The sequence below is a fragment of the Macrosteles quadrilineatus genome, unplaced genomic scaffold, assembly GCF_028750875.1.
Source record: "Macrosteles quadrilineatus isolate MER2022 unplaced genomic scaffold, UCM_ALF_1.0 Scaffold_2__2_contigs__length_208266976, whole genome shotgun sequence".
NCBI classification, from domain to species: Eukaryota; Metazoa; Arthropoda; class Insecta; order Hemiptera; family Cicadellidae; genus Macrosteles; species Macrosteles quadrilineatus.
Window position 1 is genome coordinate 52,332,384 of NW_026542595.1, and position 26,352 is coordinate 52,358,735.

The 26,352-nt window shown below is 36.3% G+C and overlaps 1 protein-coding gene across 1 annotated transcript; it reads right to left on the reverse strand.

Moving 5' to 3' along the window:
• On the reverse strand, positions 1–24,899 carry LOC128986060 (proteasome subunit alpha type-1-like). Its single transcript, XM_054406156.1, has 5 exons — positions 24,761–24,899; positions 20,223–20,473; positions 6,835–6,994; positions 1,553–1,762; positions 1–411 (listed from the first exon to the last, which is right to left on the reverse strand). Exons 1-5 carry the CDS (start codon positions 24,761–24,763, stop codon positions 205–207), a joined length of 831 nt encoding a protein of 276 aa, XP_054262131.1. The 5' UTR covers positions 24,764–24,899; the 3' UTR covers positions 1–204.
• Positions 24,900–26,352: the final 1,453 nt, after the last annotated feature.

Consider the following 26,352-nt stretch of genomic DNA (forward strand, 5'->3'; position numbering starts at 1 on the left):
CAAAAAATCAATTTTATTAATTTAAAATGCATATGCAAATATTGTTTATTTTGGCCGTGGTTGCAAATAAAAATTATTAGAAACACAATAAACAATGATAGAATAAATTATTGTTGAAAATGACCAAAAATTCAGCTATCTGCAACCACGGCCAAAACTTGTGGTTTAGGATCTCCAGGTAGGGGAAAGGATTAGAGAAGGCATCTATTCTGTGTCCATGGCTACAGATACCCGGGGATCCTGGGACTCTTCCCCCGCATCAGGGGGGCCCGGAGGAGGAGCAGGGGGGTCGTCAGCGGGGGCACCACCACGTCGCTCCTCTCCCTCGATGAGAGCCAGGTATCGGCCAGTTTCCTCCTCATCAAAGATTCTAAGAGGTGTTTTCTCTCCAACCAGGGCAATAGCAACGTTCTAAATAACAGAATACAAGGGTTAAAATGCATTAATTAACAAAACTAGTTTCAGAGTTAACTAAAGTCACTCACACATATTTATGCAAAATAAAATTAAAATAACATTAATGCTGCAGGTACCAGTTCTACATAAAATGCTACATTGTATTGCTATGTCAAGGAAGTACATTAGATATCTGATTTTACAATAAGCAATAATAATAAGTTAAGACATTCACAGTCTCATAATTCACAAGTAAATAATTTTTAAGGCATTTTTAAAGGTTTTGTTGAACTAAAAGCAATACCGCAAACTAGACCTTAAATGAACAGCCGAGTCAAAAATTACAACTGTTCAAAGATGCATTGAAATTGCAATGCTATTATACGCTACCTCCTCAGGTCCGTCTGCTAGAAGACGGAAGAGAATTAATTATAAACGTTTGCATAGGTCAATATGCACATCGATTTAAAGGTCTTTATTTGTAGAATACAATGCCACAGATTTGAGCTCAAAAGAACAACTGAGTAAAAAATGGCAGCCGTTTGAATATTCAAAATGGCAGATTCAAGAAATCTTTAACAGCTGCCATTTTTCCATTTGTCCATTTGAGGTCCGTTTTCGGCATTGTTTTTAGTTTAACAAGACCTTTAATTTAATGTACATATCAACCTTTGCTTACCTTTAATATTGTCAACTTACTCCCTATGGGGCATCGCCCATAGGTGACATCGGATCACCATGTACACCAAAAAGTAGATTACTATTACCAGTAATGATTTGACAAATTTGGTTGTGATATCTCTTTTTGTTTTTAAGTTATAAAGTCGTCTTAAGACTTAATTGTCACCCTGTGTATGTGAAGGGTATACTTGCGTCCTTATAACTGATTGCAGGAAAAACAAAGATCAAAACGTTAATTTTTCCTCCAGTGCAGCGTTAACTAGCCTATTGATGATTCATGGTTTTCACTAAAAAACTCACGCATAGTCTGGCTACAACTGACATGGCACTACATCGTGCCCAATTGGGATATTTATTTGAGAAGTACCAGAGACTCAGGCCAAAAAATTCAGTAAGACAAACAACACATTTTTTATCACTACGCAGGGTTTGGATGGTACATATTTTCTATGGCACGATGCATGTAAGCTAATACCTTTGTGTTCAGATCAACTTCATTAGGCAGAGTGTCCCGAAGAGCGCGTAGGCCATGTTTGAGCAGTTCTTCTGTGTCACATCCAGGGAACTTGTCTAGATTCTTCTCAAGGTAGGTGCGAGCACTCTGAGAACGAGACCCGATAGCCATTGCCTTGCAGTCAAAGAAGTTTGCTGATGGACAAGTCTGGTAGATATGAGGTCCTTGATCCTAAAAATAACAGTGTTCATCAAAAACATCTGCCAGTTCTAGAGTAATATCATAGACAAATAGAATAAATATAGACCGACAGCAGTGCTGCGGTTAGCATATGTTAAGGCGCCAACTGCTAGGAGTGCCGTGTAGTAACGGCGCACACTGCTACAGGGTCTGCTTGTAACTACACGGCCCTACTAGCGGCACATTGCGGAACCTTCCTTTGACAGTATATATATTTATTCTATTTTGTCTATGGTAATATCAAACAGATGGTAAGTAGGATAAAATATGTTTCATTTCATACCGTAGAAGTAAATTATTGAATATAACGTAATAATACCGATTTTATTAGTTTTGGAATTTTTTATAGCCTATTTTATTTGTTGTGTCCCTATTCTATGCCTTGGTATTTCATTAATTTTTTTTAGGGATTGGTATAAACCCTCATCTTGTTGCTATATTTTAATTATGTCTGATGTTGAAAAAAAAACATTTCACGGTACTAACTTCATCACACAAATGGTAAAATGGTGTTTGCAGTACATGTAATAAAAAAAAAGCAAACTACAACAGTTTACTTATTCTCCGTAAGAATAACATGGGAATTAAATTTTAAGTTTACAACTTTTGAATTTTCCCCCATAACCAATAACTGTATAAAAACACTACAATATAGAAGAAGCAGATGTAATTGGAATGATTCGTTTCTTAAGCTCCTCAAAATAGTAGAGAGAAAGTAGGAAATTGTATGTTTTGAGGGTTGAAAATAAGAAAAACAAAATTTTGTACCCATAAAACCTCATTTCCATTGTCCGATCCTGCTGTTTAAACTCTTTGAAGTTTATTCCGCCCTAAAACTTCAAGCCAAATTTGATCAAAATCAGAAAAAAATTACTCAAGTTATCAACACAATAATGGACACACATATTATATATAAACATATATAATATTTTAAAGGAATAGTGTTTTTGGCCTCTGGGGACATCAAAATGAAAAAGTAAATCGGTCCTAGCCTAGGTCTTACCGTGCCACCTATGTGTAACTAAATTGCACTAAAATTGTCTAATACCCCTGGCATAACATAAGAGGAAGTAAGTTGGGATTTCCTAGTCTAAAATGGTTTTCTTTATGCAATGAAATTTACTGTGTTTTATCATACAAACTCTTACGTTGAGGAAAGCCATCAAGAAATTGACAAAAGCTAAGATCTAAAAAGAATACCGGCCATGCAATTTTTACCAAATATTAGGTTAAAAAAATTTCTTCACAAAAATATTAAACTATTTATGTAACATTCATTTGATACTCTTTGTAACAGGTTAAGATTAGCAGATCTACTTTATACTTTATACCTAGGAGGTGTTAACAACGCCAACTTTACCTCGTTTATGATTTAAATAAACCGTTACTTTCTTGGCATCTTAAAAGTTGAACACTATTTATAGAAAATGTAAGTCACTTTCTTTCAAATGTAATGTTGTGTGTAAAATGTATAAACTCCAAAACCAAAAGTTTGTCTGTAAAACTAGTCTCAAACTAAATGTAAATTGTCATGCATTGTATTTAGTTTAAATCATCTTAGTTATTTTTTCAACTCTTTTCTATGTTAGCAAAGCAGTAATTATGTTTCAAAATGTTTTGTAAATCGGCAAATGATAACAAAACATGTTTGGTAAACTAAAAAACACATTCAGCAAGCAGTTTGTGTGAGCAGCGCACTAGGGACACTCATACGTGAAGTAGCTGCACAAACTGGACGAGTTTACGCCTCGCGATGCACACACCTTCCTTTATAGCCTTGAGTGTATATAGTGTGTACAGTATAGTAATCTTAAAGAGATAAAGGCCTTGTCAACAGCCCAAGCACTACAGTGTAGACGTTATTTCAAACACCCAACACGCTATGGCGTGCTTACTATCCATGTTAAGTATTCCAAGAATCATGAAAAGCACACTTTGAAAATGTAGAAAATTCTATGCACTTTTTCTGGGATAATTTTTTTTAAGAAAAAAATATCAGTAAAATTTTAGTATTTATAACATTAACCAGGTCAATATCAGTCAGTTGGTAGTGGGTTTGGCAAGTTTTGTAGGCATATCCATGATGGTTTTTTCAAAAATTTAAACAAAGAGTCGTAATGTATGATCATAACAAACCATCTACACAGTATACAGGCAAATTGCATAATACAGTTCAAAAGAAAAGTAAATTTGGATGAATACCATTGATCATATAAATTCAATTCATACACCCAAATTACTGAGAAATAGTATAAATAAATATGACTACTTTAAATAATGTTTTTGGCTTCAGGGACTGAAAAATGAAGTCAGTCCCAGATCTAGGTCTTCCATGCCACCTACAGTAATTAGCTACTTCCATGTAGGGGTAAGTTCACTAAAACACTGTAACAAAATGTAAGAAAGACTGATTCAATTTTGCCAAAGACATCAGTGTGTGTGATGATTTTATCACAAAATTAACTTGTGATTTTAACAAATCATCATCATTATGTAAGGATGAAGGTCCTTACAGTGATTACAACATTATTATGAAAGTTTAAGCCACAAAAAGACATTTTAGTCTATTACTCTATATATAGAGTGGCAAAATAAGGGACTCGTTAAAGGTCCTAATAGATTTTTTATTTTATGCCTCAAGAAATTAACGTTTAAATACAAAATAGGCTATCCAAAAGTTTGTTGGCAAGTGGAAATATTGTATCTATAGGTAAACTACATAAATAGAAATTTTTTCAATAACTACAGTCTAACCTTGATATAACGAACCTCAATATAACGAATTCCTTGATATAACGAAATTTTTTTAATCCCCTAGAACTTTCCATAAGAGACTATGTATATTTTACCTCTACATAACGAACAAACCATAACAACGACCTTGATTTAACGAATTTCTCGTGATTTCGGCTAAAATAAGACACCTCAATATAACGAATTTATCATTGTCAGAACCTCTACATTGCGAATTTAACCTCTGCATAACGAATTGTCTACGTCTTTCCCTTGATATAACGAATCCCCCACCCCAGTATTGTTTTTGGAAAATCTGTTTCTTTATCAAATGAAATGGAAAGGTGACGTCATCGCTTGCGCTAACATTCGTCTGCTCCGTTTTACACATCTCTCTGTCTGCTGTCGCTGCGCACGCAATGTTGCAACTGAGAACTGATTTCATTCCCTGAGGACTGATGACGACGTAATCTGTAGTAAGCTGTGATTGGGTGAGAAGTAAATATGGTGAATTGTACAATTTTTGGATAAAGAGAAATCTAAGAAAGAATATAAAAACAAAAGCAAAGAGAAAGAATAGCAACATCGTTATTTTAACATTCCTTAATTTACGAGTGTTTTTATTATCTTTAAGTTGGCTATGAATATGCACTTTTATAATGACTTATCTAATAATTTATTGTTTTCAATACGATTTGTTTCAACTAGCAACACCAATGCTATAGTTCATGATTATTATTGAGATTCTTCTGATGTGATAAATCACTAAATCAGTACTGTACTGTAAGTAGCCTATCGGCCTATCACGGAGCCGTCAGTAGCTTACAAAACTTTCTACTGTTTTGTTTTGTTTTTTACATGGTTTATGACTACGCAATGTAGTGTTTGGCTAGGTTTTAGGAGGGTTATAACAAGCTGTGATTTTAAACTTACAGTTTTTAACCTGTACCAAGGTCAATGCCATTGTCATGATTGCGCAATATTCAAGATCCCTCACCTTTATTAGGCCGGATAATTTAGGTTCTAACATTGACTATTGGATACAGAAGGTTCTACTGTACAATGAACACTGTACTGTAAAGTATTGTAGCCTATGCTACTTTAATTGTGTATTATTGAGGTCAAATCCCGGCCTATATTGACCGACGCTGGTTCTGAACCTTGACTTAGCGTAATTCCTACAAACCTAACCTCTATATAACGAACCTCATTTTAACGAAATCCTTGATATAACGAATATTCAGTTCGGTCCCTTCAGATTCGTTATACTGAGGTTGGACTGTATTAAGTGGTCAAATAATTACATATCTTGACAGGCCAATCTTAATGTCCAAAGGGAACGTAGTTAGTGGTCAGTGAGAATTTTCCTCACCTTACCTACTCATAGTCGAGAAATGCAAATTAAAAAATTACCCCAATAGGTCAAATAATACTTAATACTTACTTTTTACTAGGTATTGTATACAAGACCTTTTTAGCAATGGTAAATGAAAGAAAGTCAGTTTTTTACATTAAGGGCAATGTGTGCAATATTATGTATAACTTGCAAACTCAGTTGTAATACAATCTTTAGAGTAGTTCATTAGCTCCTCGGTGCAGTAGTTGTTTACTCAGATACTTAGGTTATGTTAATGTTATGCAGCCGATGACATTTTGCTGAACCTCAGCTGTTGTGCTGTTGTTTCTAAGGTAGGGTCAGGTGTAGGATATGGAATTGCTTCCCCTAAAACCGCCTAAATTTTTTGAACGTAGTAACAAAAGGATGCTTAAACAGTGTGCTGTTTAAATTTGAAATCAAAATATTATATTCTGCCTCATGTATTAATACGGTAAAAGTAAAACATATAATCCTTTGCAATTTTGTAATAAAATCACAGTTACATTTTTAAGGGAAGCCAAGTAGCTGATTGGGATTTTTTGTAAAGGGAATGAGTTCAGCTAGCTTTCGTGAGAAATTAGTGTCGAGTTTTAGTGACAGATTTTACTCTAAAAGAACACATGACGATTTACTATCACAGTATCGCTTATAACATAAAATAAGCGTTGTGTTATGCAACCTTTTCTTGTGCGTTGTTGGCCCATGAACTCTAACTGTCTCAGGCAAGCTTGATGAACTCTATCCCTTAAAAAAAATTAAACTGATGTAAGTTAACCACAGGTCAAATGGTACACTTTGCGAAAGTAAATATTTAACATAGTAAAAGGTGAAGCGTTCAAGCTAAGTATGTGATTTTCTGGATGTGAGCTGACATGAAAATGTAAATGACTTCATCAAAAATATTGTTCATTTTAAAAGTAAAGTTGAATACAATATTAAAAGTAAGACTTACATCATAGCCAGCAACCAAAAGTCCCACCCCAAATGGTCGGCGGTCGTACCGCTGAGTACACACTTGCATCTTGTTCCCCACATTGGCAAGAAGGCGAGATACAGGCATTAAATCATCATGGCTGTATTTGTAGTTCAAACACTCTGTGCGCATGTAGCGGCTGAAGACAAACAATGAGATCAAAGACCTAATAATGTAGAGGTTTTAAAAACTAAATCAATATTACAATAAATTGTTGAGGTTGATCGTTTTAATTTGTTTTAGATGAACTTAGTAATTCATAGTCTTATAGAGATGCCCACCAATTGTTTGACACACACTCTCTCTCGTTCAGACACAGCACGATCAGCATGCGTAATTACCGGTACCCTAAATATGGCCACTGCTTCACGTGAAGGGCTGCTATGGTGAAGGGTTGCAGTTGGCCTACAGCGTGTAAAATATCATAAAAATGTTTAAGACCACATCCAAACAACATTGACCCTTTGTGTGGATTTTCTACATTCAAACACTTTACTCCATCCAAACAGATAGATAATTGCACCCCTCTCCACCTATATTGTGAGGAATTTTTCTCTACCCCGCATCCTCCGGCCCATTTATAAAAGCGGCCCTGCATCAAAAATCAAAGAACATCAATAGGGTTGCCCACTGAGACAACGAAAATTTAATCGCAGAACACTATTTATACTTGGTGGGATTGTACATTTTATTTCACAACGTTAACTAATACCATGACAATAGTCACATAATACATAAGAATAAAGTAAGGAACATGACGTTGGTCTAAGATTTGAACTCACTTAGCTGCGACCAGAGCTTGATGGAGATCTCAATTTTCTGATAACGCTTATCTATACAAAACTTTATTACAATGATGACAATTATTTCACACAAAAATTACAGGGTGTCTATTTAAAAATTACAGTTTATTTCCATTTTAAAATTCAAGACTAATTCCGGACTTTTTCAAGACTAATTTTTCAACAACTAGGATAGTTTTTCAATCAAATCACCACTTAGACCTTTACCAACTATATCGCCACCTAAACCTCAAGCAGAGTTAATTAGTCCAAGACAATCATCAAATCAAAAAGTTCAATGATGGACAATCTCAACAAGGTGAAGACACAGAATCCATTAGGCGGTCCCAAAGCCATCAGGCGGTTCCAAAGGACTTGAAAAGCACCTGATAAATTAAATCTACTGTATAAATACCCCCGCCACAGCAAACCTGCAGACTAAGCGAATTTCCATTAACCTGATTGGATTTACACTAAAATGCCTTCATAAAAATAGCACATTTATTTCCTATTTAAATAGAATTAGTTTAACGAGTACTTAGGTTTGCTGCAAAGGGGAGGGTAAAAAAGATTTTTTTTATAAATAGTTTAGTAAGAAATAAAAGTATTTTCCAAAATCAATCAAAATATGTTCATAAAGAAGCAAACTACAACAGCTGACTTATTCTCCATAAGAATAACATGGGAATTTTAAAATTACAATTTTTTTGAATTTTCTCCGTAACAATTAGGCGCATAACAACGCTTCAATATACTTAATTATTTGTTTTTTTAAGCTCTACAAAATGGTTTAAAAAGAAATTGTGAAATTTTGTGTTTTTAGGATCAAAAATGGGAAAAACCTATTTTTACCCCATAAAACCCCCCATAAACCCCCGTTCCCATAGTCCGATCATGCTGGTTCGCGAACTCGTTCAAGTTTATCCTGCCTTACACCTTCAAACCAAATTTTATCAAAATCGGACAAAAATTACTCAAGTTATCGTGCGGATGGACACATATATATATATATATCTCTATATATAGATATATAAAAATTTGAACGAATGGTGTTTTTGGCCTCTGGGGACATCAAAATGAAAAAGTAAATCGGTCCCGGGCTTAGGTCTTACCATGAGACCTACGGTAATAGCTACTTCCCTACAGGGAAATTCGCTAAAAAGAAGATAGATGTTCCCTTCCAGGAAGATGAGTATTTCAGTATGTCAGTATTTTGTTGTTTTATTTAATACTAGCTGTGTGCCCGTTCTACGCATGGGGATCTTATCATAGTCAGTTAAAACCTTCTTATATAAAGCACAGCAGTTGGTTTGTATACTTTCAGATATGCTGACAAAACTATTCCTTCGCAAATACAGTATCTGACAGTTTCAAGCCAAAACTAATGCTTCGCAATTAAATGTCACCCGGATCTTGTTGGTCCATATGTTATATCCAATGATTAAACTAAATAAACGGTATCAGCATTCTGACACATACTTTCTCCCATAAGTTTGTCAACAGCCTTTATCATGTGTAAGCGGTGAGAGTAAACATACGGAAATGGGATTTGTACAATTTTGTTCAGAATTTAAAGGACTATAACATAATGGTTAAAAGTATTTAAGGTACTACCTCAACCTCTTAATTTAACACTTTATTCGGGTTGACATTTTCATTATCAAGGCGCTCTTGTCCTTTCCGTGAAACATTGAGAAACAAGGACATTAATGCGTTACCATCATACATACACACAAAAATACCGAACTTAATTAGGGAATCTGCTACGCTTTAAGCATAAAAAGGTACATATAAAATTAGTACTTGAAATCTTTGTTAAAGCCATAAAATTTGATCATAACAATTTATATTTGCTTGGACCGGAGATGACTCGAAATTCTGTCGAAATGCTATCTGAATCGGTTTGCTATATGAAATGAAGTACAGTAGGCCTACTATAGACGATTTAGATTGGTAATTTGTAATAAAAATTACCAAAATAGGCCACGAACTATTGATACATAAACAACGTTCAAAGTGTTTGAACAATTCATGATGGTTTGCTGAATAAATGTTTTACTAAAATGCGTTATAGTTTTCTTAGCATAACATTTTGGAATCCAGACAGAAAAAGCAAAAATTATACAGTTAAGACATCAATTAAATTGAATAGGCCTACGCCTGTAATAAATAAGGTGCAACACCAACGATAACTAATTTGTAAATTACTGTGATGTGTTGGTACGTAAAAATGATTCTTGCTGCTACTAAAGGTTAAAAGGAAAAGAACCAGTACCGTACCAAAAACCAACGTTTACAGTTAAGAACTGTAGTACAGCCGACCAATTATATGCGTTAATCAAGGTTATTGATCTCTTGGTTTTGGATTTTCTCGTAAAAAGTTATCGGCAATCAAAGTTATTTCCCATTAATTGCTTTATTTGTACACAACTCTTAATGTAAACTTATCGGTGTCAGTTTGAAAAAAACCTTATACAACATAACTTTCTGTTATTTAATAGATTACGTATTCTCTAAACAATGGTTGCTGGTATATATATTAACATTATAAGGAAATGTGACAAAAATCACACAACGTTGGGTTTTTTGACATTTATAATTTCATTTCTTAAGTACCTAGGTAGGCCGTGTATTCTATGGAAAAGTACCGGTATCAAGGATCGTTGTCGAAAGCGTTGTTATAAATAATTGGGTAAGCATACGTACCACACGTACCCAAGAGAAGGGCTATGGGCCTATTGGCTGTATGGTCCAGCGATTACATCACACGGTGAGTAGGAACTATTGACTTTATATAGTCAATGGTAGGAACAGAAAGTGACACATTGGAAAATCGAGTTCAGCATCATCCGTAAACCTCTGTTACAATCACCCACTGCAGTTGTAATTTTTTGCTTTACACTTTACACAACCGCCATTGAAGAGCCGTCAATGAGTGGAACATTGTTTCTAAGCTATTGGCGACGGTCATTAGTAAATTTAAGTTTCCCAGCCGTATAAAACACTGATTCAATCTTGATTCAATGTCTTCTTTCTGGTTATCAAAACTCCAAAACAATTTTATACACATATTTCTGGTTCCTGACCTGGATGATGCCTAGTTATTTAATTTACGGTTACTTTATATTATTCCACTTGCGATTAATTAAATCCTTTATGTAATAAAAACGTTTTTAATCTCACTTGGATGGGATTTGCCTTCAAAACGTGATCGGAAATGGTTGTGGTGTTTGTAAACAACATTTGTAAACATTTCAGTGACAGCTAGAAAAAATAATCTTGATCCGAACAGCTGTTCGTTGTTTCATAGATGATTATGTGATACAAATTGGAAGAAAACTTGACAAAAATCGCACAAAACTGCATTTTTGAACGGCCGTAATTTTAATTACAAAGTAGTGAGACCATATTTTAATGGCTAAAGACACTCTCGCCAATCCAGTGAATACATTAAAATGACTTGGGTCTTGATAGGTACTCTCGTTTTCCTGGAGAAGATTGCGTAAAATGCCATCTTGAGTGTGTCAGACAGACAGACAGACAGACAGACAGACAGACAGACAGACAGACAGACAGAAATTTAGATGAGATTTGTTTCGGCTTCTTTAATGTATAAAACGTAAAAATAACCTAAAAATGTATGATTCTGAGCAATGTACAGACAAAACTCTAATTTTATTTATATAGATTGGAAGGGAATTGTCTTAAAAAAGGTGAAGTAACCTAACAAGTTTTTATTTTTTGAGAAGATTAAGTTTTCTTTTATAAGTCGGAGGGAGATGTAAAGTAGCCATAATAATACTAAGAACAATAGATAAGAAGTGAAGGTCCAAACAAGTACAAAGGTCAAACAATGGAGACGAGACGGTGAGGACGACAACATAGTCTATTTATACTCAAGATACGTGCATGCACATCGTGTTTTACCGTAGGCCAATGTACATTAATCTTTAGTATAAAGCATAACAATCGTCTTTTGAGACCCCTCAAAATCATGAACTCCTACCAGAGTTGTGTGAATATTATCGTGATCTTCCAGAATCGCAGCGAAATTCTGATCATTTTCTGTGGTCTTGTACACATTATCATCGCCTCCCACAGTCATGGAAGCTATCATCGTCTTCCTCTATTGCAGCAAACTTCTGATTCTCACACGCAGTTCATATCATTGTCTCTTGCGATGAAAGCAAAATTCTTATCACCTCCCGCGGTCGTGTGGATATTATCAACGTCTACAATTTGTAGCACAATTCTGATCGTCTCCCGCGGTCATGTGGACATCATCGTCGTCTCCCGCTATCGAGAGAAAATACTGATCATATATCGCGGTTGTGTGGACATCATCGTTGCCTCCCACGATTGCAGCCCAATTCTGATCATCTCCTACAGTCGTGTAGACATCATCAATGCACGGGAAATCGTGAACATGCTTGCGGTAACGGAAACATCACCGTCGTCTTCTATGATCGCAGAAAAAGTCTGATCGCCTCCCATGGTTGTGTGGACATCATTGTGGTCTCCCTTGGTCACGGCAAAATCTAGAATATCCCCGCAGCAATGGAACTATTATCGCCGCCTTCTGTTTTCGCAGTAGAATCACACACATCTCCTGCGGGCGTATGGACATATTGTCGACTTCCGCAATTGCAGCAAATTAAGATTAACTCCCCTGCTGTCATTTACACATCATCTTTGTCTTCCGGGGTCACAAAAACGTTATTGTAATCACCCATGGACTTAGGAAAAGTGGTAATTTTTGATTGCGTGATCTTCACAGGCACGTCGGTAATCGGTATTGACTTTAGATGATCAATTCCCAATACCAATATCCAACTATCGGTGGTACCTATCTAGAATCAGTATCGATAATAGACACATCCTTTAAAATATGTTTCAAGCATTAAGTGGACATTTGATTAGATTATACATGGTCAATAAAATTCCCAACTGTGTCAACAAAATAAGACTAAATCCTGGCTTTTCAAGAAAATTTTGAAATTCAATACTAATTCCAGATTTTTCTGTTTTTCCCGACTACTAAAAACGGTGAATAAATATTGTTATACAAGGCTAAGGCATATCAGAGTATAATAAAAGCATGTTTGCAATTTACATCATTGTGTTATAAAATGTGCAGTATATTTCTTCAATTTTTGCACTTTAAAACAAAGAGCATTTTTTGCCCATTATAGCACCATACCTAAGTTGGCCTATGCATTTGTATTTTCGTTTTTCTTGTGGATAAGGTTACTGTTATGTTAGTTAAAGGTTTAATTATATTGAACTTTGTCTTTCTTTAAACAGATGATTACAAAAAATATACTTCTATTCCAATTTGTAAATAAATAAAGATTTTTAGTGTTGCTTAAATGTTCACCAAGGAACATCAGTTTTTCATTTACAGATATAATAAATAATTTAAACTATTCATTTTGAACATTGGTGCCGAAACTTTTGCGAATCAACTAAATGTCGACTACTGGAGCATTTACAAGGTCCAAAGTCAAGAAGTCTGCTATAAAATCTCAGGATTTTGATGGTAAAAATAATGAGGCAGTAAGTGATAAGCATATTCCTTTGTCGGTAAGATCTCATAAAACTAGCTCAAGTAGGAGTAGGAATGAAAGTGTTTTAGAGGTTATGGACGAATTGATTAAGATACAGGAAGAAGAAACGTCCCTTGTTGTATCATGTGCTAAAGCAAAGGCGGCGGCGGAGAAAGCAGAGGCAGAGGCAGCAGTAAAAATAGCAGCAGCTGAAGCAGAGGCAGAGGCAGCAGTAAAAATAGCAGCAGCTGATGAAAGACTTGCCCGAGTGGAGGAAGAAGCCAAGCGGAAGGAAATAGAAATGAAGAAGAAGCTACTTGAAGACAGACTGTCATCGCTTAGCAGGGGATCGTCAAGAGTCAGTAGCAGATCATCTAGGACTTCAATTTCTTCTCTTCCACGACCATTGCCCACAAAGGAAACTGTTGAAAAGTGGATGCAGACAAAGGATCAAGCTGAAGACATTAATAAAAATAACGTTTTGAAGCCTTGTACTAATGTTCCAGTAAATATTATGAAGAGTGTACAGCAGGAGGTATCCTTGCCGCATCACGAAGTACAGTCTAGTTTCCAGCCTCGAGAAGAAAACTGTGAAAATCCTCGAGAAGCAAGGACTGTAGCTTTCAGCGAAGGAAGGAGAATTCCTCGAGATGTTTTGTGTTTCCCTCGAGATTGTCAACCTGATAAAATGATATTTAGAGAGAAGATGCCGGCGAGAATATTGTCAGCTCTACCTAATTTCAGCGGAGATCTAGACCAATGGCCCGCTTGGATAGCTGAATACAGGCGATCTACTGAAATTAATGACTACACTGATTTGGAGAATCTTCAAAGACTTCAGAAGTGTATTACTGGAAAAGCTAAAGAAATGATATCAGCACTGTTGATATATCCTGAGAACGTACCAGAAATTGTTAATTTGTTGGAACGGCGTTTTGGAAGACCAGATATAATTATTAAAAATCTCATAGCAAGCGTGAAAGGTCGACCACCAACTAAGGACTATAAGCCTGACACTTTGGTTGCTTTTAGTGACATGGTAAGGAACTTAGTAGTTACGGTAAAATCCTTGAAGCAGGACCACTACTTGTTTAACCCACAACTTATGGAAGAGCTCACAGAAAAACTGTCCACCAACATGAAGCTCAACTGGGGAATGTTTGTCACTTCACCACAGTCTCAATTGAAACAACCAATTGGCCTCGACAGCTTTTCGACGTGGCTCTCTTCTGTGGCGGATGCAGCAATTATATGTGCTCCCAGTACATCTACTAGTGGAAACTTTAAAAACATGTCATCAAGAAATGAATCAAACTCCAAGAACTTTGTATTAGTACAACATGAAGGTGACAAGAAGTTTAAAAAACGTATATGTGTTTGCTGCAAAAAACAAGACCATACATTGACAGAATGCAAGCAATTCCTAAAGTATGATGTAAATAAAAGATGGGAGACAGTCAAGAGTAACAGTCTGTGTTTCAATTGCTTGAAGACTAAACACCGAGCGATGACTTGTCGTAACAAACTTGCTTGTGGAGTTAATGGCTGCACCTATTTCCATAATAAACTGTTACACGTGACCTCAAAAGAAGAAGGTGCTAATAAAGAGACACCTAAATTGGAAATTCACAGTGAACATATGGGGTTTCAAGAAGAACCTGTTGCAAGAGTGTTGTTGAGGGTTCTCTCAGTAACATTGGTAGGAAAAAATGGCAAGCAAATTGAAACATTTGCTTTAATTGATGACGGTTCAACTATTTCTGTCATCGAAAAGGGATTGGTTGAAGAACTCGAAATTGATGGACCTACTAAACCTGTATCTTTCTCATGGACAGATGGATCTGTTTATACAGAAAAAGAATCTCAGACTGTAACACTGACAGTTATAGGAGATACAGGCGAACACTTGACTCTAAACAACGTGAAGACTTTGACAGCCTTGCAGTTACCAATACAGTCTATGAATTCAGAACAAATGAAAAATAAATGGTCTTATTTACAGGAAATCCCTGAAGAAGTGTTTCAGCGTGGTCGTCCACGACTACTGATTGGACATGAACATGTACATTTGACAGTGCCTCTGAAAGTAATCATTGGACCTACAAATGCACCGATTGCTTTGAAGTCGAAACTAGGTTGGACAATAAATGGTCCTACTGGAAATGTAAACTATCAAACTCGTATAGACAACGACTTTGTTATGTTTAAACATGAAACAAATTCAGATATGTTGGAGCTTAACACACTAGTTAAAGAAAGTTTTGAGAGGGATTTTATCGACTGCCCGATTAAGGAATCCAATAAAAGTGATGAAGAAGTTAGAGCAGAAAAAATATTGGAAAATACCTGTTCACAAACAGAAGATGGTTGTTGGCAAACTGGTTTGTTATGGAAAGAAGACAAACCATGGTTACCAGAAAGTCGTTCCGTTGCATTGAAGAGATTTAACTACGTTGAAAATAAAATGAAAGAGGACCCAAAACTATGTCAACAATATCATCAGAAAATAGCAAGTTATGCTGAAAAGGGATATGCAAAAAAGTTAAATTTGGATGAGGTGAAGAACAAAAGTGAGAAAACCTGGTACCTTCCTCACTTTCCTGTCTACAATCCCAGAAAACCAGACAAGTTCCGTTTTGTGTTTGATGCTGCGTCAAAATCACATGGAAAGAGCCTGAACAGTTGTCTACTACCTGGACCAAATTTATTCAATAGCCTGATAAGTATTCTGTTCCAGTTCAGAAAACATGAAATCGCATACGCAGCAGATATTGAAGAGATGTTTTTGAGAATAAAGATTATTCTAGAAGATCAAGACTCACTACGTTTTTTATGGAGGGAAGAAACTGACGGAAAATTACAGGAGTGGTGTATGACATCAATGCTTTTTGGGGCAGTTTGCTCACCAACCAGTGCCATTTACGTAACTAGAAAAAATAGTGAAAAACATGGAGAGGAACATCCAGATGCAAAGCTAGCTGTAAATCAACAATTCTACATGGATGATTATCTTGATAGCAACCAATCTGTGGAAGAAGCTAAGAGCTTAATAGAAGGAGTTGTAAACATATGTAAAAAAGGTGGTTTCAATTTGAGGAACTTTATTAGCAATTCACCAGAGTTAATGAGCTGTCTGCCAAAGAAAATTTGGTCAAAAAACTACTTGAAAGAAGAAGATGTTGGGAATAACAACTGATGACACAGAGCGAGTACTCGGGATACACTGGAATTTCCATGAGGATTTCTTCCTTTTCAAAATCAACTTTGTAAAAGTGAAGAAAGAAGTCGTTGATCTAAAAGAGCCATCAACCAAACGACAGGTGCTCCAGGCTGTGATGTCCATTTATGATCCAATAGGCTTTATCACTCCAATCACAATGAAGGGCAAAATTCTGGTACAAAATCTGTGGAAAATGAATGTCCAGTGGGATGAAAGAATTCCAGCGCAGTTGGAAAAGGCATGGAGAAATTGGATGAAAGATGTGAAGATTTCGGAAAATCTGAAAATACCTCGATGCTACAACTTGACTGCAAACTGCACTGTATCATTACATATTTTCTGTGACGCAAGTGAGAAAGGATTTTGTTCAGTTGCTTATTTTAGGACTGAAAAACCAGAAGATTGCGTGGAAGTTGTTTTTGTACTGGCAAGATCACGTGTTGCTCCCCTAAAGTCGTCCACCATCCCTAGACTTGAACTGCAAGCAGCTGTATTAGGCAGTCAAATTGCATCTTTGATCTATCAGTTTCACAAAATGGAAATAGACCAAACATACTTTTGGACGGACTCAAGAATTGTGTGGTGCTGGATTCAAGCAACTCAAAAGCAAAAGTCAGCCTATGTTGCTAATCGTGTTGATAAAATACTGAGCAACTCAGACAGAAATCAATGGAGGTGGTTACCTACGACAGAAAATGTAGCTGATGAAGCTACACGGGAATCAGCAACTCCATTAACGAACGATTGCCGTTGGCTCCAAGGTCCATCCTTCTTACTTAAAAAAGAAAAAGAATGGCCAAAAATTGAAAGCATTCCGAGAAAAGAAGACTGCAATGAAGTAGCCTTAGCAATTTTACCTGAAAACAAAGAAAATGTTATCGATATGGAGAGATTTTCAAAATACTCCAGACTCATAAGAGCAGTAGCATGGATGCAACGATTCATTTCCAATACGAGATGTAAATCTGAGAGAAATACAAATGTGAGTCTTGGTGTTGAAGAGCTTCAACGAGCTGAAGAAACCTGCTTCAGACTTTCACAACTAGAATCTTTTCCTAAAGAAATGAAGAATCTTGAGGAGAACAAGCCAGTTCCTCGAGAAAGTCGACTTCATAAGCTAAGCCCTATTTTGACAGGGAACTTATTGAAAATGAGAGGAAGGACTGAATATGGGAACCAAATCAGTCAAGACCTGAAAAATCCCATAATTTTAGATCCTAAACATCGACTTACAGTCCTATTGATCCAACATGAACATGAACAGGCAGCTCATCAAGGTCAAGAAACCGTGGCAAATAATTTGGGACAACGATTTTGGGTAATCCGTTTGAAGCGAGCAATTAAGAGCTGTTGGGCAAATTGTAAGAATTGTCAGCTGCGCAGAAACACACCTAAAAATCCTGAGATGGCTCCTCTTCCGGCAAACAGATTAGAACCTTATGGACGTCCATTCACCTGTGTGGCTGTGGATTATTTTGGGCCTCTGGAAGTCACTATAGGTCGCAGAAGAGAAAAGCGATATGGAGTGTTGTTCACATGTCTGTCAGTGCGAGCGGTACACTTGGAGATTGCAGCTTCTCTCAATACAGACTCGGCAATTCTTGCGATCAGGAGATTTGCAGCAAGGCGGGGTTGTCCTTCGGAATTGATATCAGACAATGGTACCAACTTTAAGGGCGCAGAGAACGAATTAAGAAAAGGACTTGAGTCGTTTGATAACGAACAAATTAAAACGTTCTGCGTGGGGAAGATGATGAAGTGGACTTTTCTACCACCGGCGAGGCCTCACATGGGTGGTGCGCATGAACGTCTTATACAATCGGTGAAGAAATGTTTAAGAGTGATTTTAAACACCCAAGCTCCTAAAGAAGAAACGTTGACTACTCTATTATGTGAAGTAGAATACATAATCAACAACAGACCCTTATTTCCTGTATCAGACGACCCTAATGATGAGCTCCCTTTGACACCAAACCACTTTCTCCAGGGAGGAGCAGATAGAGTCACACCAGCTGTCATTATAACGGAGAAGCACCTGCATAGACAATGGAAGATCGCACAGGACATGGCAGACAAATTCTGGAAACGTTGGCTGAAAGAATATGTGCCTTTACTAAACAAACGCTCCAAGTGGCACACAAAACAAGTAAATCTGCAAGTCGGTAACTTGGTCTTAATAACTGATGAAAACCAAGCCAGAGGAAGGTGGACAAAGGGTGTAGTTGAAGCTGTTTACCCTGGACGAGATGGCCAAGTGAGGGTGGCAGACATCAAAACGTCCACCGGCACCTGGAGAAGACCGACTGCTAAACTAGTCAAGCTGATGACTTAAACTCGCCCCGGAGAAAATGTTATGTTAGTTAAAGGTTTAATTATATTGAACTTTGTCTTTCTTTAAACAGATGATTACAAAAAATATACTTCTATTCCAATTTGTAAATAAATAAAGATTTTTAGTGTTGCTTAAATGTTCACCAAGGAACATCAGTTTTTCATTTACAGATATAATAAATAATTTAAACTATTCATTTTGAACAGTTACTTTGTTACAAAAATTTTGATTTTTTTATAACTTAAAAACTATACATAAGCCTACAAAAGATTTAATTCTTGCGCCATATTATGTGGATGGATGTTATCTATAACTTGTCCATTGTAAACAAATTTTGATGTTATAGATAAAAATAAAAAATATTTTTGAGACTGTTCAAAGTAAGAACATGGAAGTGGATGGAGCTTCTATGAACATAAACTTTAACCTTTTATGTCTCTGGTACTGTTAAACCTAGGGGCTTCATTGATATACCATAAAAAAGCTTGGGTTTCAATGAACAAATACATCCAAAAAATATTGAAAAATATGAAATAGGCCTATTAAAATGTTTACAAAGTAAAAATTGAAACAACTCGCCGAAACATTTGTGATTTACTCCTCTATCAGTGTATTTGTTTCTAGTTCTTCCTGAGGCCTGGTAGCTTACACTTCTTCTTAATTAAGTAATTAATGAATATTAGAGTGAAAAATAATTGTTCAATATTTTTAAAGTGCTCTTAAGTGTCTTCAAAAACACCACAAAAACCGACGCCAAAAGAGCGCCTAAATTTTACTAAAAACGACTAATATATTTACAATATTTACAGTTTTTTCTTTCTTTTCTCTTTTTATTTCTTTGACATGATACTGAAGTTGCTGAGGTCAGCATAGAAGGTAAATAAACCTGATCCTCGTGAAGATATCATTGACGGTTCGTGGAGAACTTGTACCACATCACTGTATGCTATGTTGTAAAAATCTTCCTGAGGGGGCCAGATGAACTTATTATTTCCCTGGTTCCTTAGGAATTTTACCTCAGCTCCCTTCTCATATGAGCTAATGATTTGCCCTATGAAATAGTGATAAATCTATTTTTTAGAGGCATATTTCACCACTACCCATGAGCAGATGATGGCGGATCAGCACCTTTCTCTGTACCAAACATTTTTTTGTGTTTGAATTTTTTTAAGAGACATGAATATCAACCCAATTACCTGAGGTAACTAAGGATTCGTTTTTTAAGGAAAAACGAGGTCTCAGTTAATATCTTTTTAAAAATGTTTAAAACAATATTGCACTAAATTTGATATATGATATGATATATTCTTAAAGTAAATAAACCAAGGAATTAGAAAATGTGTATTAGATGCAGGATTTGACATATTTAATGTGTGTTACATAGAGTCAACATCTTTTTTTTTACTTTTCGTTCATAGTAGCCCCACATTTCAAAGTATCTGACAGTATTTAAATATAAGCTTAGTCATAAAAACCCATTAACTTACCTCAAAACACGTGCATCTGCTGTCAGGCCAGCAATACTGACTCCAATATGACTATCTATTGGGATAATTTTTTTCTGGTGAGCTGAAAGTTCAGATGTTGCTCTCTTTAATGCTATTATTAAAGCATGGGTCTTGTTTTTCAACCCTACTGTAGCAGAACCAAGTTTAACTGCCTCCATGGCATATTCAACTTGATGCAAACGACCCTGTGGACTCCATACCGTGACATCACTGTCATATTGGTTTCGGAACTGAAAAATAACAAATAATGAATGTTAATATCTGTAATCTCTATAAAAAAATCTTTTATCATAGATTTACAATTTTATTTTTGTAGAAAAACAAGGATTTGATAAGACCATAGATTAACCAACACAAGGGAGTAGCCTACATGTTTTATTTCTGATAAGACTTAATTGAGCGGAGCGAGCGAAGCTCTTATACGTCGACTTTTATGCATTTCGTAATACGCAAACTCCTCCTAGACGGCTGAATCAATCGTTTTCAAATTTTGGATGGTGATAAATACCATATCGGTGAGTGCCAACATCTATATGGCGTTAAAAATAACTCTCAGGAATCCGCCCCACTGGGTCTCAAAGTTTCAATGTAATCCTTATGGAAGCAGTATTTGACACATAAACAAAGACATATGATCAGCTGTTGACTTTTGAATGCAGCAGATGAAGAAAAAGCTGATAGCATTATTCCACAGATATTAGAACAGAAACGGTATAGATCATAAATATAATCAAATGACGACACTAGCTTGAGGTCCGTGACGTAGGAAGTGCTAAAGGAAGTACTAAAGGTGAGCAGTCTGGAGTGTGGAAACTGTTTATGACGATTAGATTTAGGTATCTGCATTCCTAAAATTCTATGGGGGGAAGGGAGGAAAACGGGTCCGCGAGGTAGGAAGTGGTGAAGGAAGTACAAAAGGTGACAGTCTGGAGTGTGGGAACTGATTATGACCATTAGATTAAGGCATTTGCAATCATAAAATGTTATGGAAAGTGAGAGAAACAGGTCCCTGGCGTTAAAAGTGGCGAAGGAAGTAGTAAAGGTGAGCGGTCGGGAGTGTTGGAACTGTTTATGACCATTAGATTAAGGTATTTACAATCCTATGGTGCTATGGGTAGGGAGGGAAACTGGTCCGCGACGTCAGAAGTGGTGATGGAAGTAGTAAAGGCGAGCAGTCCGGAGTGTAGTTCCCACACTTATGTTATGACGATTAGATTAAGGCATCTGCAATAATAAAATGCTATTGGAAGGGAGGAAAACGGGTCCGCGAGGTAGGAAGTGATGAAGGAAGTAGTCAAGGCGAGCTGTCCGGAGTGTGGGAACTGGTTATGACGATTAGATTGAGGTATCTGCAATCATAAAATGCCATGGGAAGGGAGGAAAACAGGTCCACGATGTAGGAAGTGGTGAAGGAAGTAGTCAAGGCAAGCTGTCCAGAGTGTGGGAACTGGTTATGACGATTAGATTAAGGTATCTGCAATCATAAAATGCTATTGGAAGGGAGGAAAACGGATCCGCGACGTAGGAAGTGATGAAGGAAGTAGTCAAGGCGAGCTGTCCGGAGTGTGGGAACTGGTTATGACGATTAGATTGAGGTATCTGCAATCATAAAATGCCATGGGAAGGGAGGAAAACAGGTCCACGATGTAGGAAGTGGTGAAGGAAGGAGTCAAGGCAAGCTGTCCGGAGTGTGGGAACTGTTTATGACCATTGGATCAAGGTATCTGCAATCCTAAAATGCTATGGTAAGGGAGGTAAACAGGTCTGTGACGTAGGAAGTGGTGAAGGAAGTAGTAAATGCGAGCAGTCCGGAGTGTGGGAACTGTTTATGACGATTAGATTAAGGGATCTGCAATCCTAAAATGCTATGGGAAGGGAGAGAAAAGGTCCGAGACGTATGAAGAGGTGAAGGCAGTCGTCAAGGTGATCTGTCCGGAGTGTGGGATCTGTTTATGACGATTAGATTAAGGTATCTACAATCTTAAAATTCTATGGGAAGAGAGGGAAACAGGTCCGCGACGTAAGAAGAGGTGAAGGAAGTAGTAAGGTGAGCAGTGTGGAGTGTGGAAACTGGAAACAGTTTGTAGCAGTTGCTGAAATGCTATGAGAAGGGATGGAAGCATCCCCACGACATAGAAAATGGTGAAAGAAGTAGTAATGGCTAGCATTGCGGAGTGTGGGGAATGTTTGTGGCAATTAGATTAACGTATCTAAAATACTAAAATTGCTATGGAAAGTGGTGAAAACAGGTCCACGATGTAGGAAATGGCTTAGAAAGTAGTAAAGTATGAGCATAGTGTGAAAACTGTCTGTGGTAGTTAGATTAATGTATGTTTAATCCAAAAATGCTATGAGAAGGGAAGGAAACAAGTCTCTGACGTAGGAAATGGTGAAGGAAGTAGTAAGGCTTGCAGTGCAGAGTGTGGGAATCTTTGGCAATTACATTAATGTATCTGCAATCCTAAAATGCTATGTTAAGAGAGGGAAACAGGTCCACGACGTTGGGGGTGGTGAAGGAAGTAGTAAAGATGAGCGTGTTGAGTGTGGGAATGGATTATTGTATCTGCAATGCTAAAAGGCTATGGGAAGAGATTGTAGACTGTAGGTTAAAATAACTACGAAGCACGAATCGATACATATTTCGATACATGCAATCGTTTACAATATAGAAATTTACAACTGAGTTGACAACAGCTGATTTTTACTCCATAGAGGATACAAACTATTTTTACTTCCTAAAGAGTAAAAATGCTACTTTAGACCCGCAACGCATGCTTTAAAAACAACTGGTATTACTGTAGTATGACCAAAACAATATAATATAAACTCTTGATGACTCCGCTCAATTTTGTGGATGCCTCTGCAAACGCCACCTAGTATATCTCTGAATGAGGGACGGTAACTTTACCTACTTTTTCAATGGCAAGCTATAGGAATTCATTAAAATTATACTAAACCTGCCTCTTTTCAGTTTGATGGGTTTTGACATGTGACAGTAGATCAAGTTTAAGAGGAGTGGCTTTTTCAGTATTTTTTTTTTAAGTTTTTGGCCATGATGGCTCCTAATTAGAGAAAAAGTGTTTTTAATGAATGACAAATTTTGTTACTAAGTTGCCTAAGTATATAGTTAATTAGTTCAAATAAGACAGAGAAATTATATCAGGCCTACTTAAGACAAGAAGGTCAACATTAATATAAGCAAATATAACTAAGTTTAAAATTGACGATATTTATTTTAACCTTTGACTACAGATAGTTACTCGCAAGAAACTTTGATGTCTAGCTTAAAAACTTACTAAAAATTAAAACATAAGTTTAAGTTGACGGGAATTCTGCTAGAAGTAGTATTATAGGGTAATTAATAAGTCATTAAATCATATTAGCTCCTGACCATATGGGCATGGGTTTAATACCTGATCCTGTATTCCTCTGACTAGGGTAGACTACTGTAAAGATAGACTGAAGACGGACAAGGTAAGTTACGTTTAACTTTTGGAGGCCTAAGATTCTTCCTTTGTTTGCTCAATTCTGGTAGGCCTAGTAAGAATGTTTTAAATTTCTGTCCCGCTAAGTCTCAATCAATGTTATTAAGTAGGTGAAGTGAAAACAAATGCATACGGACTGAGTGTAAAACATGTTTGAATCAAAAAAAGATTATGGCTTGCGAGTTATAAGTCATAAGCCCAATATTCAACCAAATATACAAAAAATGCATTAGCTACAGTCAAAAACATAGGTAGGCCTAGAGACACTAACAACTATGCTACTGTATTTACACTACCAGTTTTAGGCCAAAGAAATTCACGAGCACGCTGCAGAAGGCATTATTCAGCCAAAAACTCTTTAGGCTTTTCTGACATTCATTTAAATCCTGTTCAGTCTTTAGAGAAGGAGAAAGGTCATTAAAAAGCTTGACGGAATTGTATTGAAAAATCTTTTAGATGAATGATGTTGAGTGATTAGGAATTGCAAGGTCGGAAGAATTACTAAATGTATATCTGTTGTTAAGTTGCTAATAAAAAGAAGATTTATTTTTATTAGTGAAGGATAATGTTTCAAAAATGTAGCCTACATGAATAGAAAGTTTAGAATTCAGAATTTGTTTAAAGTTTCTGTAGGCCTACTGTAGGATTGACATTTAAGTAGGAGGGAAAAATACAGTGCGGATGGCCTTCAATTGACGTTGAAAAAGAAACTTAGTCGACTTTAGTGGCTTACAGACTTTAGTGGACAATAGTCTACACATTGTTTGAAAATTCACCTAACATTCAGTAATATTTCTTTCAATTATAAATAATGAAGTAAATTACCTACCAAGAATAATAACAATACAATAACACTTCTTTATCTTTGTCACCGGACTCTACAAATTATTAGGCCTAAGGCCTATGTTCAAGAGAATTAGATTCTAGGCTACTAAAACGGAGCTTATGATAAATGTGAAGTAAACATGATATGAGGGGAGAAAATCGTCTTATTATTTATGAATATAGCTATTAAAGTATTAAATTACTTACCATGATAAATATTTTATTAATCCAACACTTCTGGACTTACTTCAGCTTTCTTTGGCTTTGTCGTCACCGAAACCGATAACAAACGCACAGATACAGAACAGACTACAACACACACACACACACAGACACAGCACAGTTTAAGGTTAGGTTTCAAACAGCAAGTCATAGACATGACATAGAGTACAAACTTAAAGGCGACATTGGCAGGCCAAGGATTTCACCATGGTAATAATCAATAATGAGGCTTTTATCAAAGTGACTATTGACATTGATTATAATATTTTGTTTCAAAATCAGTTATTAATGGTCCAAAATTCTAGAACTAATGACATAGATCCAACAAATATCAAAATAAATAAACATTATCGACAATCTGACACATAATTTCTCCCAACAACATGTCAACACAACAACGTTTACCTTTATCGTGGGTAAGCGGTGGGTTAACTATGCTATTTTATAGGGAAAATCACAAAAGTTGCAATAACTCTTGAAACATAATTTTTACAGCAATGGTGGGTTGCACTACATTTTGTTAAGAAATTTTTTCCCCCGTTTTAGCGAATTTCCTTATAAGGAAGTCAATAGATTGTTTTCTTTTTCTTTTTCTTTTGACGATTGTCATGAACTTTGTACTCAGTTTTAACGACAATAAAGCATTTCATTTAATTTCATTTCATTTCAAAATTAGTCATTTACGTAGGTGGCACGTTAAACCTAGGCCCGAGGCCGATTAACTTTTTATTTTAATATCCCCATAGAGGCCAAAAACACCATTCGTTCAAATTTGGTTTAAAGGTGTAAGGCGGGATAGACTTGAATGAGTTCGCTAACCAGCATAATTGTTGGACCATAGTAACGGGGTATTACGGGGGGGGGGGGGGTAATCACAGCCACCTCTAATACAAGGCCGCGGCGAGCGAAAAGTGGCAACGTTGCATCCGTGTCTTGGTGCGCGGTCGTCTTACCATTACAGTGAATGGAGGAGTCGCGTACTCTACGTACATAATCGCGTTTCTACTACCCTTAATCATTACATTAGTAATTACATTGAACTTGTTACTACAGCATGCCAGATAGATGTGATGTGCCTGGATGCAAAATTAATTACGATAGCTCAATTAAAAATTAATAATACGTACAGTGTTCTAAGATTGTAAGTGATCCGCCGCTTAAGCAACAATGGCTTCCTGCTATTCTTCGGTCAAATAAGACTTAAAACAATTCTCAAAACATTTTCACGAATATGAACTTAGATTTGTAAAAAACTTTAAGAATAAGACAATGATTCGTGTAAAATATAGACGCGAGAAGTGAGTTTTAGGTATGAGAATGCCGTAATATTTCCTTGTTTATTTGTCTATCTTATTGATAAAAGCTGTTGTTAAGTGATTAAATTAACTAAAATAACTTGCACTTCGAAGAAATAAACCGGTGTTTCTATTAAGTAGGCCTACTAGTAAAAAATATTTACTAAACCATCTAACACAATAAAAGCATCATAGTCTCCGACTCCAGTCTGAATGTTGATGTGATAACACAATTCTATTAATATTGTGGAAAGCAATATAGAAACCTAGCTTCTGAAATCG

Bases quoted from the DNA above. Each gene is read 5' to 3' on its own strand.
- LOC128986060 (XM_054406156.1), bottom strand. The intron at 1,763-6,834 runs GTAAGTCTTACT...TGTTATTTTTAG, and splicing joins TTTTGGTTGCTGGCTATGAT to GATCAAGGACCTCATATCTA. The intron at 412-1,552 runs GTATTAGCTTAC...TCTGTTATTTAG, and splicing joins AAGTTGATCTGAACACAAAG to AACGTTGCTATTGCCCTGGT.